The 16785-nt window shown below is 38.6% G+C and overlaps 1 protein-coding gene across 4 annotated transcripts in view; it reads right to left on the reverse strand.

Annotated features, from left to right (window-relative positions):
* The window catches only part of LOC137401554 (guanine nucleotide exchange factor subunit RIC1-like), a 133083-nt gene that overhangs the window by 95731 nt on the left and 20567 nt on the right, over nt 1–16785 (reverse strand). For all 4 annotated transcript variants that reach the window (XM_068087998.1, XM_068087990.1, XM_068087982.1 and 1 more), the window contains exons 5-13: nt 14226–14368; nt 12341–12474; nt 12137–12228; nt 11684–11772; nt 11338–11482; nt 10842–10887; nt 9805–10044; nt 8330–8491; nt 7197–7397 (exon numbers count right to left, since the gene is read on the reverse strand). In XM_068087998.1, coding sequence (XP_067944099.1) covers nt 7197–7397; nt 8330–8491; nt 9805–10044; nt 10842–10887; nt 11338–11482; nt 11684–11772; nt 12137–12228; nt 12341–12474; nt 14226–14368 — 1252 coding nt within the window. The remainder of the gene's footprint in view (nt 1–7196; nt 7398–8329; nt 8492–9804; nt 10045–10841; nt 10888–11337; nt 11483–11683; nt 11773–12136; nt 12229–12340; nt 12475–14225; nt 14369–16785) is intronic.

The following is a 16785-nucleotide window of genomic DNA, read 5'->3' on the forward strand; positions in this document are numbered from 1 at the left end:
CAAACTGTGCAGCAGTAATGTGGTTGTGTTGATAAAATTTATTATCAATAAAATCTACTATATAAACTACATATATGGCCTTTCACCTTTCCAACGCAAGGCATTACATCTGGAGCATTTTTGGACATTCGTCTCATAGAAAGATTCGACCCTATACTGTGTTGCAGGACTGTAGTCAAGTGCAAAGTTTTCTGCCCAATCACGGCGCCTGGTAGCAGCTGCTGTAGTTAGTGCAACTTGCTGTTGTCGCCGTTTCATCTGCTCTGAAAATTCAGCTCGCCGAGTAGTTGTTGTAGCTAGTGCATCATGTTCTTGTCGCCGCTGCATCTGCTCGAAGGTCTCTGCACGTCTGGCCGCTTGAGCCATTTGAGTCGCTGCTGGGTCGGCTCAGCACTCTATGCACTTCTAGCAGCTGCAGCATCTATTCTAGCCTGCTCTCGATGTACCTGTGTTTGTTCAGCGGTTTCTGCTCTTCTAGCAGCTGCTATTCTGTTACGCTGTAGGCATAGCTGTGTTTGCTCTGCAGTTTCTGCACTTCTAGTAGATGCAGCAGCTATTCTGTTTGGTTGTAGGCATAGCTGCGTATGCTTTGCAGATTCTGCTTGTCCAGCGGCTGCTTTGCGAATTCGGCCTCTTACTCTACGGAAATCAATCTGTTTTTACATTTGGGCAGTAGGCTTTTTGGGAGGCATTGTACTGCTTCAAGCGTTTCTAAAAGTGAATGAGATGGGGTGCTTTTTTGTAATATACGCTGCTTGCTTTCTTTTCACTGTCGCCTATCGCAACGCTCGGAGTGCCCGTGCAAGCTCTGTAGTAGCTGTAGTTCTGCGGTACTCGTAGCTGGAAAAAATTAAAAGTAAGTCAGCTGCGGAAGGAGATAAACATGCTTACTATCACGAACGGATGCAAATCCAACGGTTTAAGTAGGGGAGGTGTGGCAATTCATAGACAATAGAACATTGAAAAAAAGTACTACCCTTTTCGATGTAGAAATTTAGTAGGTAAAACACAGTAGCAGTACAGTGCAAGTTCTGTAGTAGCTTTAGTTCTCTAGTACTCGTAGCTGGAAAAAAGGTAAAAGTAACTCAGCTGTGATAGGAAATGAACATGTTTACTATCACAAACAGTGGCAAATCCAACGTTTTCTACCCTTTCACTGTAGTAGACTCATTCATGCGTTTTCTATGGTCAACCGCCGGTAGACACATTTTCGCGACATTCCCAGCAATTGCTAGTAACTGAATTTTATTATTCGGTGATAACGTAACCAACGATCTTTAAGACTTTTATGGTAGTGACAGTGTTGTCCAAAGATTTCTCTATAAAATTAGCCTAAAATTTAATTTTAAATCTTTGTTTGAAAATTTCCAACTTAAAAACAACCACTTTTTGTGTAAGCTTTGAAAACGCCACCGAGTTAGAAAACAATCACTTATGTTGATGACATTATAGCCTATTCAGATTTTTGTGAGTACACAGATAATTAAAATGCACAAAGTATAGATACAATGAGGTTTTTTGCATAGCAGTGCTTGTTAACATGTTGGCAAAATAAAATATATAACAAAAAAAAAGTTCTAGATGGAGTATCAAATTGAAAAAATATCATGAAGCCATATCGGCAAAATGGCTGGCAGTAGGCCGCTAGCTAAATTTGTACATGGACGCAAGTGAAACGGTTATGTATTGGAAGTGTGGCAATTCATAGACAATACAACATTGAATAAGAAGTACATATCTTTTTGATGTAGAAATTTAGTAGGTGAGAACTGCGTTTTTTCCAGTGATCGCAAGAAACAAACGTTTACGTGACGTTCTCGGTACACGTTGGCAGTAAATATTAATTCCATGTAAATCACTACTCATTAATTTATTTCATTTAATGAGTAGTACATTTGTATAGATGTATAGGCACCTTTGTATAGGCCACAGAACTCAGGACGGTGCTTTTTAACATGGCAGCAACTTGGCTGTTTAAAACGGAACAGTGCTGTTGGGCACTGTAAAGAGGCGCGCTAACCAGAGATCATGTGATTATTGTGTAAAAACGATGAATAGGTTATGTATAGAGGCACACTAACCGGAGATTCCCTTTAATGCGCCCTAGTGGTGAAAGAAAAAACCACAGAATAGCCACACTGTTATATAAGCCGAGCGGCTCACAAACCGTCAGAAAAAGTTGCAGCTAATAGTCCGAAAAGTACAGTACTCTATAAGGCAGACAGACAACGATTGCCATTTACATAGTAGATATTGAGTCAGTTGACGCACTAACAGGAGATTCCCGTTAATGCGCCAAAGCGGTGAGAGAAAAAACCACAAAATAGCCGCACCCTTATATAAGCCGCATAGCTCAAACCATCAGAAAAAAGTAGCGGCTAATAGTCCGAAAAGTGTGGTACTCTATAAGGCGGACACACACATACACACGCAGACAACAATTGCCATTTATATAGTAGATTTATCCCCCACCTGTGTTATATTAAAATGGGCAGTATAAACTGAAGTTAAACACACACTGAAAACCATATACCGAACTACAATACCAAACTTTCTTAGTTGGCAAAGGATACCGAAAATGGTAAATACTGAGGATACCGACACCAGAAAAACCGACAAAAAAGTGCAAGGATATCCTATCCAGCACTACATTATATACCGGCCCAACACTAGTAAGTGTGTATGTGGGTATGTGCGCGTGTTCAGCTATATCTATTAAAATTTTGGCATTAAAACCCGTTTTCTAATAGATTTGAACTCACGACGAATGCATCCGAAGTTTTTTATCTAGGCGCTATACTACTGAGCTACATAAGGCATCTTAATCAATCACGTTACCATCTACTATATAAAGGGCAAAAAATCTGTTGATATATTTGTGTGCGCGTGTGTGTTGGTCCACCATATAGAGCGGTCGTTTTTTTTCTCTTCGCACGAATTTCGGTCGTATGAAGCGAGCTGAATTAATATCATATGAGTAGTGAATAAATTATAGAGCGGTCTTTCCTTTTTCCATTCGGTCGTACGAAGCCAACTGAATTAATATGAGTAGTAAATACCGTACTTTCGGATTATTAGCCGCTACTTTTTTCTGATGATTTGAGCCAAGCAGCTTATATAAGGGTGTGGCGATTCTGTGATTTTTCTTTCACCGCTAGGGCACATTAACCAAAATCTCAGGTTAGTGCGCCTCTTTACAGTGCCCAACGGCACTGTTCCGTTTTAAACAGCAAAGTTGCTGCCATGTTAAAAAGCACCGTCCTGAGTTCTGTGGCATATACAAAGGTGCCTATACAGCTATACAAATGTCCTACTCATTAAATAAAATAAATTAATGAGTAGTAATTTATATGTAATTAACATTAACACATTTAATATTTACTGCCAGAAGGTCACGTGAACGTTTGTTTCTTGCGGCCACTGGAAAAAAATGCTGTTCTCACATACTAAATTTCTACATCAAAAATGTAGGTACTCCTTATTCAATGTTGTATTGTCTATGCATTGCCAAACCTCCACTACATAGCCCGTTCATGTGCGTCCATGTACAAATTCAGCTAACGGCCTACTGCAATCCATGTTGCCGATGTTGCTTCATATGTATACAATATTTTTTTCTATTTCAAACTCCATCTAGAAAGTTTGTTTTGGTTATATATTTCATTTTGCCAACATGTTAACATAAACTGCTATGCAAAAAATTCATTGTATCTATACGTTGTGCATTGATAAAGCGACGTGAAGCTACAGAGCTAAAACGATCCTCTACAATGTTCCTTATTCTTACAAAACCATTACTTCCACCACCATCAGAGTCAGTGTTGCTATTACTATTTTATTTATCTGTGTAATCACAAAAATCTGAATCAGTTATGTCATCAACATAAGTAGTTATTCGTTTTCTAACTTGGAGGCGTTTAAAGAACTTACACAAAACATCTTCGTTTTAAAATTGGAAATTCCCAATTATCAACGAATAATAAAATTCAGTTACTAGCAATTGCCGGTAAAGTTGCAAAAATGCGTCTACGCGGTCGACCATGGAAAACGCATAAATGATTCTACTTTAGTGAAAGGGTTAAAAACGTTGGATTTGCCACTGTTTGTGATAGTAAACTTGTTCATTTCCTTCCGCAGCCGAGTTACTTTCACTTTTTCCAGCTACGAGTACTACAGAACTACAGCTACTACAGAACTTGCACGGGTACTGCTACTGCGTTCTACCTACTAAAGTTCTACTTCAAAAAGGTATTTCTCATTCAATGTTCTATTGTCTATGAATTGCCACACCGCCGCTACTTAAAAATTTAGGATTTGCCACTGCTTGTGATAGTAAACATGTTCATTTCTTGAGTTACTAAGTTTTTTCCAGCTACGGGTAGGCCTACTGTAACTTACTACTACAGAACTTGCACGGGTACTCCAAGTGTTGCAAAAGGCGATGGTGAAAAGAGAGCAGCTGGTATCGACTTACTGTCACCCTGCTTTAGCCATGACTAGCTGTAAAACACATTGCAGGTTTCCATTGTTCTCCCAACATTATTGACATGTATGACTGCATATGTGTATGCATAGTGTGGTCAGGGCAAAATATTTCAATAGACTGCATATTTGGAGTTGTTTAACAGTATGAAAGACAACTCTCAACAAACGTCTTGCTGTACATGAATCTGTTCCTATGGATGGGTAATGCAGCTAGCGGTTTGGGGGGCCGTGACGTCACTCGGGGATGTGCGGAAGACCTTTTTGCACGAGCGCAGCGAGAGTCTCCAGGCGCGGCGCTCCGGATGAATGAGTTGGCGAGTGCAAGGCGATTGATTGTGAGGCGATTGATTGCGAGAGCGAGGCAATTGGTTGCGAATGCGAGGCGATTGATTGCAAGGCGAGTGCGAGGCGATTTATTGAGAGGTGATTGATTGCGAGGCGATTGATTGGAATGTGATTGACTGCCAGGCGAGTCCAAGACGATTGAGTGGGGGCGATTGATTGCGAGTGCGAGGTGATTGCAAGGCAAGTGCGAAGCGATAAATTGTGAAGCGATTGATTGCGAGGTGATTGATTGTGAGGCGCGTGCAAGGCAATTGATTACGAGGCGCGTGCAAGGCAATTAATTGCGAGGTGAGTGCGAGCCGATTGATAGCAAGGCGATTGATTGCGAGTGCGAAGCAATTGATTGCGAGGCAAGTGCGAAGCGATTGATTGCGAGGCGAGTGCAAAAGCGCGATTTTCAACTGCTCGGCACGTAAAGACTGGTCAGCCGAGGCGGCGGTTCGGCGGCAAAAGTGCGTGATCGTCAACTGCAAATATAGACGGGTATGAGCGGATGCATGAATCCAGACACATGAATCTAGAATATTTACTAGATTTTACAAGCATCTAGCTGTAAAACACATTGCAGTTTGCCATTGTTCTCCCCAACATTATTCACATATATGTGTATGCATACTCTGATCAGGGCAACAATTTCAGTAAACTGCATATTTGGAGTTGTTTTACAGTATGAAAGACAACTCTCAATAAAACTTATGTTGCACGTGAACCTGCTCCCGTAGGCGGGGGAAATGCAGCTAGTATTCCATACACCGTATGCACCCACTAATTATTTTAGCATTACGCCCAAACGTTACGATGTCCCTGTTGAGAAACATTTTTTGTAAGGTTCAATTACTATATCTGGGGTCAAAGCTAATACTTCTCATGCGGACAATAATATTATCTCTGTAGGAAAAGTCTCTACATTCTCTCTTTCCATTCGGTCAGACAAAGACAGTACGATATCTCATTTTTACATCTGTACCAGTATCGCAAGGTACCAGTATCGTCATATTCAAAGTTTCGATGGATAGCTTTTGGCGGAACAGTAACCTTATTTATACACACACACATCTATGCAAGAAGTGTTGTTAATAATTCAACGTATTCATAATTTTTATTTTGTTTTCTCAGTTCATATTACTTGTATCATTACTAAATCATTTATTGTAATCGAAGCAAAACAGACTTAATTTAGCTATTACTTGCTAATTATTTCACATTTACATTTAAACACTTTTACAGTTGTTTAATTTGATTTCTTCTTAATTTACTTGACTTTGTTTTCTTCAAATTTATTTAACCTGCACAAAACATTTCCTCATGATATGAGGTTTAAAAGTTACAGTTGTTTGACTAAGTTTTTACCTTTACATTTGTTTTAATTTTCTCTTTATTTATTTAAACTGCACAAAACACTTCTCTCATAATATGTAGTTTGAACGGTAGAATGGCAAATGTTGTTATATGTTAAATACAAATCAATTTTCTGTGCAGACTTTTTTATTACCCGGGCAACGCCGAGCATTCGCCTAGTAAACATAAACATATATACATATATACTAGCATAATAAAAAAGTCTTTGGTCAGAAAATTGATTTGTATTTAACATAGCAAAATTTGCCATTCTAACTTTCAAACTTTCATTGAACCTGCACAAAACATTTTCTTCATGATAAGAAGTTTGAAAGTTACAGTTGTTTGACAAAGTTTGAAAACCTTCAGTTGTTTTTATTTTTTATCTTAATTTGTTTCAACTACACAAACACTACAAAAACAACTACACAAACGATACTGGTGCAAGTGCAAAAATGAAATATCGTACTGTCTTTGTCTGACCAAACGGAAGGAGAACGTCGAAGCTCTTCCCATAAATGTTCGCATGAGAAGAACTGGCCTTGACCCAAGATACAGTAATTGAACCTAACCAAAAAACATATCTTAACAGGGGTATCATAGCGTGTGGGCGCATTGCTAAAATAATTAGCATGTGGTTACGGTATATTGAATACGATAATGCTTCAGATAGAAATTTTCTAATAGGGGCACCGTAACGTGCGGGCGCAATGCTAAAATAATAGCTTTAGCGGAACAATCAAAATGACGAATACACGAATACACATACAACCAATTTTAATAAACATATATACATGTATAGACATACAAGTTTTATTTTGTTTACAATCAGTCGAGTGCATAAGCACCAACTTAAAAACAAATAGCATTGAGCAATACTTAACTTCTGAAAGTAGGGAATTCTCATAGCATTTAATAAAATGTAGTTGCACCTATTCATGTGTGTTGCATCGCACAATTGATCTATAAGTCTCTTTAAAATTTGCAGCACTGTAAAGTAACATTGCTAAAACAATAGGAAAGCCTACCTCATCTTTGGAAGCCTCAAGGTTGAAACAGCCAACACTTATGAAGTCCTTCCACCAGACAAGGCCTCCGCACACAACTATACCTTTTTCCTGTGCTTCATTTCCAAAGAGAAACCATTTTCTGCGAAGAAGAGAGTAATGGGCAAGCCCGGTGCGTCCAGCTATGGCTACTGAGAGACCTGCATCATCCATTGCTGCAAACTAAAAATTGGCTGCATTGAGAGTGATTGAGGTGCGCTATGGGTCTTAGAGGTGCATTATGGGTCTTAGATGTGCACTATGGGTCTTAGATGTGCACTATGGATCTAAGAAGTGTACTATGGGTCTTAGAAGTGCACTATGGGTCTTAGAGGTGCACTGTGGGTCTTAGAGGGGCATTATGGGTCATAAACGTGCACTATGGGTCTTAGAGGCGCACTATGGGTCTTAAACGTGCACAATGTGTCTTAGAGGTGCACTATGGGACTTGAAGGTGCATTATGGGTTTTAGAGGTGCATTATGGGTTTTAGAGGTGCACTATGGGTCTTGGAGGTGCATTATGGGTCTTAGAAGGTTGCTGAAAACCATTGAGCATACATAAGCCGATGAGTGGAATGTAACACAGACGTTTAAAATTTCAGCCTCAGGCACAGAGATACTCTTATTTTGAATTTTTGACACCTAATTCCAAAATATGAACTCTTAAAACCTTAAAAGTATTTAATAAATATCTTATGATATTATATAAAATATTGTACTGCTCATAACATAATTTGCTCTTCATCAATTTAATGAAATGTCTAAATATAGACAAAACAACAAAAGAGTATGGTCATGGTTTATGGTCATTCAAGGGAGTATTTATAGATGCACAGCTCAGTTTAACCGATTTTGAATGGAAAAATGAACTTTCTCAAGTTGAATAAAGTAGTTGAAAAAGATTTTTGTGTATTTGTAATAAAATAAAAAAAGTCATGACTGTACAACAATATAACACACAGAACAGACTGAACTGTAGGTATATGTAAGTACATACATGCAGCGCATCATAATCAGCATTTGAATAATTCTATAAAAATTTTGTGTTACTAGATTCTTATAGTATTGAGCTATGAAATTTCAACAAATAAATAGATGAGTTACCAAATCGCACCCGAATAGGCCAATTGCTTCCAAGATAGGTATAGCGAATGGGCACAACTCTCCACTGTTTGTTGGCAATGAGAACATTGCTTGCATCCTCTTCTGTCTTATCACTGCCCAGGTTAATGTACAGCTTATCTTCAGCTTGGAGAAACAGGTGCTTGTGATTGCTCTGTTAACGAAACAGCTCATCGACATTAACTGGCAAGTGTGTGTTTCAGTATGATACTATGCATGTCGAATATCACAGGAGCTCAGCTAAATAATAATACATTTATTGCCAAGTTATGTTATTGTCCCTACAGCCCTACTTTAACATATCTGTGAGCGCACCATGTCTCTCCGTTCGCTATACATATGCTTACCTCCAAGCTTCCGTTATCCACATCTCTTGCTAGCAAAGATTAGGCTATGTAAATTTGTATATCGCATTAACACAAGCGAGATGTTTGCACAAACTCAATATCATCGACTTGAAGAGATACTCAATATAGTAACTGGGTCATTGCAATATCGAGAAGTGCACTTTTACATATCAGTAATCATTTAACTCGTCATATCTGCAGCAATAAGTTCTCTGATCTCGTAGACCTGATAAAGTCAGCGCTGAACCGCTGCTAGTAGCTACCAATGATGCCTGCTTGCAATATTTCGACATATCCATAAAAAAACACCAGCTACACTTGAAAACTGGTGTCAACTCCGTGTGCTTACAGGAAGAGCGCAGAACATAGGAGAGTAGCAGACCAGCGACTCGAAAACATACTCTGGCCAGCTTGTAGATAGGCCTATTGTTTTTCTGAAAACATACTCTGGCCAACTTGTAGATAGGCCTATTGTTTTTCTGAAAACATACTCTGGCCAGCTTGTAGATAAGCCTATTGTTTTTCTGAACACATACTCTGGCCAACTTGTAGACAGGCCTATTGTTTTTCTGAAAACATACTCTGGCCAGCTTGTAGATAGGCCTATTGTTTTTCTACTACTCTGCTATAAAGTAGACACACTGCAACACGCTCAATCCCTCCTTTATATAGCAGCAGACACCTTCACAACTTGCCATTTACATGTACCTAGACATCTAGGTCACTGGCGACTCCCTCAAGCATTTGCATATCCATATTTATTGAGCATTAGAGAGCTCTGCTAACTGAGTGTCTCGTAGAAATTTGGTAAGCTTGATAAATGAGTTGTAAATATATAGCAATTAATTGTCTATTACTACTTAGGAAAATCAAGAATTGTGTAACTTTTTTCACATTCGCTGACAATAGGACAAATAGACAACTCTTTGTATCATAGATTCATATTTTGAGACTGTTTAATGAACGTACAGAAATGCTTGATAAAATATGATCTTAAAACTTGTGGGTTAAATATTTCCCGAACAGGTTGCCGATAGACTTCATCGAGTACCTAAGCGTCTAAGAGTTTAAGGGCTACTGTCGGACATGTGATAGTTTAATCGGAGTAGGCAAATCCTACCAAGCAAGGGTTGACTGTAAGGGGAGACTTGAGAAAGTGAAGTTGTATGAAGTCATATGATCCTCTCTTGGGTGAACTTTCCACAGAAGCACTGAGCGTTGTAGATGCTGCCGAAACAGGATCTGTCAAATCAGAGCAAGATGAAGAGGAAGAGTGCTCATTGCTGGTATGGTGGACACTTGGAAGCCTTTCTGGATTCTCAGCGGACAACCACAACTGGTATCCTTCAGCACCCCATTCCTATGAAATGAACACTTATGATGAACTAAAGAAGCTTCATACTTGGAGTTATGAAAAGGGTCATAGAATGAAACCCATGAAGATGAAGATGACTCGCAATGACATTTCACAGGAGATGTTTTTGTCAGGTGAATCAAATTAAAAAGTGAAGAGCCACAAGAATATTAGTTCAAAACCAGTGAAGCCTCAACAATGAAAAGGGCAGTGGTTTCCATTACAGATATGCATTGTCAATATCGCTGTAGTGTTACCGAGCTGTTAATGAGATCAATCATAATCATAAACCACCAGATTATGTCTTTAGATTGGTTGACCCTTTTCTATGTTGTTGCTATCTACTGCAATGTTTTACTCATTAGCTTTGAAAAAGAAAATCCTAAAGCTGTAAAAAATCTTTTACTCTTGAGGCATAAACCATCAAGAAAAACGTATTTTAGACCTTGAAACTCATTATAAGGTATTTACTTATAAGGTATATTATAAGGTATATCAATAACAGCAGAGCAGACCTAAATAAGTTGACAGTACATAAAGTGAGGATCCATAGAGAAAACCGTCCAACAGCAAAATCCCATAGGAGAGCTCAAATAATGTAGAACGCCGTAGAAGGATTTTAAGAAAAAATCCTCAAAACGTATTCTATTTACCATCACCTATATGTATTCTACTTACCATCATCAACAAGTATTCTATTTACCATCATCTACAAGTATTCTACTTACCATCATCTAAAAGTATTCTACTTACCATCATCTAAAAGTATTCTACTTACCATCATCTACACGTATTCTACTTACCATGGCTTTAACAATGAGATTATTGTGGAGAGGTGGTCCAGGTATCCTGCAACAGTAGCCGAAATTATATTTCTAACCTAGCAAAAAGAATAATGCAATGATACCCAGGTCATTAGCAACATATCTATCAGTACAAGTACACCTCTAAATAATAACACAATGATATCTAGGTCATTAGCAACATATCTATCTGTACATTAACAGCTCTAAATAATAACACAATGATATCTAGGTCATTAGCAACATATCTATCTGTACATTAACAGCTCTAAATAATAACACAATGATATCTAGGTCATTAGCAACATATCTATCTGTACATTAACAGCTCTAAATAACAACACAATGATATCTAGGTCATTAGCAACATATCTATCTCTAAAGGTACAGCTCTAAATATCTAGGTCATTAGTTTGTAAAGAATGGCAAAGTTGTTGATGCCGAGATATGTAGTTGGGCTCGAAACGTGGCAAATATATAACTGAACATAACTGACCCATAGCTGGCTTTGAGGGAAGAAAAAAGCAGAGCGCCAAATGCACTCCAGACAGCGATACCTCCCTTGCTCCAGGCAGCTATGATCGCACACTCGTCAGGAGTCCAGGCAAGCCTTGTTATAGGCCCGCCTACCAGACCCGCGTCTGTAAATTATACATACCCATAAGCGCACTCACAAGGCTAGCAAAATACTAGAGCTTTATCAACATAACATATTCAAGTACGCGTATCAAGGTTTATGACCTCATGGTAAGTCATTTGACCAGTAAGACTCACATAAGTGGCGGGTGTATATATGCGAATCTCACTACATTATTATCAGATTTATAACTAACAAATAATACCTGGATATTCCTTAGTTGACACGCAGAGTTGATGTGACAATAGCAGTGCACCAGTAGCTGGGTCTATATGATACACCATGCCCTTCCCACTGTCGAAACAACATTACATTGTATCACTAAACATACTGTAACACTAATTTATCCAGTATAGCATTTGGCAAACTACACACTTTTCTGTTGTCACTAGTGATGCTTGGAGTGCACTACACCTTCTCGCAGTCATGCATCTACACCATATTGCTATAATGATTGTTGGAATACACATATCTATCATCATAGCTCTCGCAAAATTTGATCCGATACTGCATCCCTACTACTTCAACACATAGGTAAGACATATCGATGTGTACATTGTATATGAAAAGTCCTATTTGCTTTGATAACAGTTATATGTATGAAGTGAGGCAGAAGTCTATGAAACAAAGAAGAAGTGCTGCTCTGTAAAGCACTCACCTGGCACAACCGAACACAATGAGTCTATATTTATGATTGGCGTGTACGCATACTGCATCCCTTAGTTCAGGGGCCCAGACACCATGAAGGTTCTAAAAGAGACACCAGATGCAAAGAGATGCCAAGAGCTCAGCAATTATGCTCAGGGAGTACAAAGGTTATAAGACTATAATCACATGCGCCAATCATTGGTCCGCCTCCTACCTCTCTGTCAAACTTGGCATTAGGGGCGGTGAGAAAGAAGCCTCGTCCACCAGATAGGACAGTCACAAAGCCTCCGAGTAGAGGGCTGAACTCAACATCAGTGATATATTCAGAGCTTGACTTTAAATGTCTTCCTATAAGCAAGATTTTACAGTGATGAGACCGCGCGCACTGAAGGCTTTTAAGCAGACACAAATAAAAAACAGTACCATTACTGCGAAGTTACTTACGCCCAGAATTTAATACATTTTTTATGCTCCTATCGACAGTCATGGAGTCCATTTCAAAATAATGAAAAATTCAAGCATAAGCTCATTGAATTTCTCAACAGTTCTGAAACAATGGAGGAGAAATAGTGGGAAAGTACTAGTATTGGTATCTTTGGAATACTGTAGGCCATAGCTAAGTATTGGGAAGTAGTTTTGGACTGCTGTAGGTCATAGCTAAGTAATGGAAAATACTTTTGGACTGCTGTAGGTCACAGCTAAGTATTGGGAAGTACCTTTGGACTGCTGTATGTCATAGCTAAGTATTGGGAAGTACCTTTGGACTGCTGTAGGTCATAGCTAAGTATTAGGAAGTAGTTTTGGACTGCTGTAGGTCATAGCTAAGTAATGGGAAATACCTTTGGACTGTGTAGGTCATAACTAAGTATTGGGAAATACTTTTGGACTGTGTAGGTCATAACTAAGTATTGGGAGGTACCTTTGGACTGCTGTAGGTCATAGCTAAGTATTGGGAAGTACCTTTAGACTGCTGTAGGTCCTAACTAAGTATTGGGAGGTACCTTTGGACTACTGTAGGTCATAACTAAGTATTGGGAAATACTTTTGGACTGTGTAGGTCATAACTAAGTATTGGGAGGTACCTTTGGACTGCTGTAGGTCATAGCTAAGTATTGGGGAGTACCTTTGGACTGTGTAGGTCATAACTAAGTCTTGGGAGGTACCTTTGGACTGCTGTAGGTCATAGCTAAGTATTGGGAAGTACCTTTGGACCGTGTAGGTCATAACTAAATATTGGGAGGTACCTTTGGATTACTGCAAGTCATAACTAAGTATCGGGAAGTACCTTTGGACTGTGTAGGTCATAACTAAGTAGTGGGAGGTACCTTTGGACTGCTGTAGGTCATAGCTAAGTATTGGGAAGTACCTTTGGACCGTGTAGGTCATAACTAAGTCTTGGGAGGTACCTTTGGACTGTGTAGGTCATAGCTAAGTATTGGGAAATACTTTTGGACTGTGTAGGTCATAGCTAAGTATTGGGAGGTACCATTGGACTACTGCAGGTCATAACTAAGTATTGGGAGGTACCTTTGGACTACTGTAGGTAATAACTAAGTATTGGGAAATACTTTTGGACTGCTGTAGGTCATAACTAAGTATTAGGAAGTACCTTTGGACTGCTGTAGGTCATAGCTAAGCATTAGGAAGTACCTTTGGACTGCTGTAGGTCATAACTAAATATTGGGAGGTACCTTTGGACTGCTGTAGGTCATAACTAAGTATTGGGAAGTACCTTTGGACTGCTGTAGGTCATAACTAAGTATTAGGAAGTACCTTTGGACTGCTATAGATCATAGCTAAGTATTGGGAGGTACCATTGGACTGCTGTAGGTCATAACTAAGTATTAGGAGGTACCTTTGGACTGCTGTAGGTCATAGCTAAGTATTGGGAGGTACCTTTGGACTGTGTAGGTCATAGCTAAGTATTGGGAAGTACCTTTGGACCGCTGTAAGTCATAACTAAGTATTGGGAAGTACCTTTGGACTGTGTAGGTCATAGCTAAGTATTGGGAGGTACCTTTGGACTGATGTAGGTCATAGCTAAGTATTAGGAAGTACCTTTAGAGTGCTATAGGTTATAGGTAAGTATTGGGAAGTACCTTTGGATTGCTGTAGGTCATAACTAAATTGAACTTCTGAGAGAGTGGCACTGTATGTCTCATTGAGTGTCCCATTCCATTTTGCCCTCTGCAGCCCGCCTTGAACAGTGGTTATCACAAGTTCATCCCTCAACACTGCAATACTATAAGACCACATTTGTGTAAATATATATATACACGTTAATTGACTTGCATCTTCTACACATGCTTTTCCTATACGTTCTTCAAAATAAAATACTTCACTCTTGACGTAAGAAATTCAGTTGAACACATACAGCCAGCAATATACACTATGGTTTTAGTAGTATGTACCATAACACCTACATGCGAACAGGTAGCACCATGTACACATAATGCATAAATAGCGCTAGCTAAAACTGCATAGCCAACAATAACACATTGTGTTAGCAGTACAGTTGTATAACCAATGGTGCAGCTGATATCGTGGCAGTCAACAGGTTTGAATAAAAAATATTCAGTTTTTAGCATATATGTTGTTAAATTATTAGGTCAGTGATACGACAGGACCTGATGGTGACGATGTGCTACGCCTCAAACTATACATCTATGCAATTCAAATCCGAGTAACATTACTTCAAATATCATTAAACTATTGTATGAGTGTATCAAAGTACAGTGTGAGCTGTTCAGTATGCTTTACATAGTGATTGATGTCCACGAACCGTTGCTTGGACCAAGCAGGTGATGAGAATGTCATGCCTTGTTAGCAGAAAATGTATCACATTAGCAAGCTTAATTTGCTAACATCCAAGTACATGTGTGACAGTAGCGTGAGTGTCATCCTACTTATTATTTTAGTATTAGGTCAAACATATATAGAGAGTACATACAAGTACATTAACTACTAACTAGGGAGACACATACAGAAGTAGAAAAAACAAGTGCATTAACTACTAACTAGAGAGACACCTACAGAAGTAGAAAAGATAAGTACATTAACTACTAACTAGATAGATACATACACAAGTAGAAAAGACAAAGTACATTAACTACTAACTGGAGAGATACATACAGAAGTAGAAAAGATAAGTACATTACCTACTAACTAGAGCGATACATACAGAAGTAGAAAAGACAAGTACATCAACTACTAACTAGAGAGACACATACAGAAGTAGAAAAGACAAGTACATTAACTACTAACTAGAGAGATACATACAGAAGTAGAAAAAACAAGTACATTAACTACTAACTAGAGAGATACATACACAAGTAGAAAAGACAAGTACATTAACTACTAACTAGAGAGGTACATACAGAATTAGAAAAGACAAGTACATTAACTACTAACTAGAGAATTACATACAGAAGTAGAAAAGACAGGTACATTAACTACTAACTAGATCAGTCGTTCTTAACCTTTTTTGCCCCATTTTCCCTCTTCCAAACCAAAGTCAGAAATTCCTCCCCTCCCAACTCCTTCAAATAATGCACTGAAACTAGATATAGAACTTTATTTACATATATATAACTTATATACAAATATATACATGTATATATGCATTTATTACAGTCATATTTACATGAAATATTAAAAAGAACATATATTGAAACTCAATATATCTATCATTGTAAGACAGTCAGCAGACTAGTGCGATTTCCGTGTTTGTTTGGAGCTGCCCAGAATTTTGATGTTAGGAGTTGTTGTAGATAGGGCACACCGTATGTCAGCTTCTACTTCCAGACGATTTCTAGATTTGCTCTTTAAGGTTAGCATTGCTGAAAATGCTGACTCGCAAAGATATGTGGAAGCAAATGGTATGAGCATCTTGAAAGCGGCTTATGTTGGGATACAATCTTTGGGCTGGAACCCAAAAGTGCTCTATTGATAGCTCCTTGAAGTCATCAATCACTATGTTTCCCTGGTGCGCAGTACTGCGAAGCAGCCCCCTCCGAAGTCGAGGGATTGTACGTTTCCATGCTGAGCAGTGGTTTTCAGCAAACTAGCCAGAAAAGAGACATTGTATAAATCGAATCGCCTGATGGAGACATAGAATCGATCACGGATACCGAACGTCATAAACGGTCTTTTTATGATTCTGTCGTCATTATACTTTTAATTACAATACACATTCACAAGGTTTTACAAACCTTAACACACTTTTTACAAAGTAATATATTTTTAATAAGTATTTTTAAGTAATATATTATTTAAACGTTAATTTAGGACTTGCCACCTATTTTTCTAAAAGTGTTGGCATCGATAACTAAGTCCAGGAAAGTAATCACCTCATCATCCTCGTGAATGCAGACCATAATTAAATTTAGGTGAAAGAAGATCGGAAGAATAGAAAAAAAAACAAGATTAGCAGGACAACCTTTGTACTAGTTTATGGCCCTCAAAAAATCCATCTCCACAACATGAGAGCTATGCGCAGCCACTGCCCAGTCGCTGTTTTCTTGCTGCAAATTTGCACTGGCTTCGCACTGATCAATGCGCAGTGATTTCAGTGCGAAGACGCCATTTCCTTGATTCGGAGAAAGCGCAACTCCGAAGCACTGTGCATCATGAAAACATAGTGTTTTTATGTAGAGTCGT

Source organism: Watersipora subatra, chromosome 1 (assembly GCF_963576615.1).
Source record: "Watersipora subatra chromosome 1, tzWatSuba1.1, whole genome shotgun sequence".
Lineage (NCBI taxonomy): Eukaryota > Metazoa > Bryozoa > Gymnolaemata > Cheilostomatida > Watersiporidae > Watersipora > Watersipora subatra.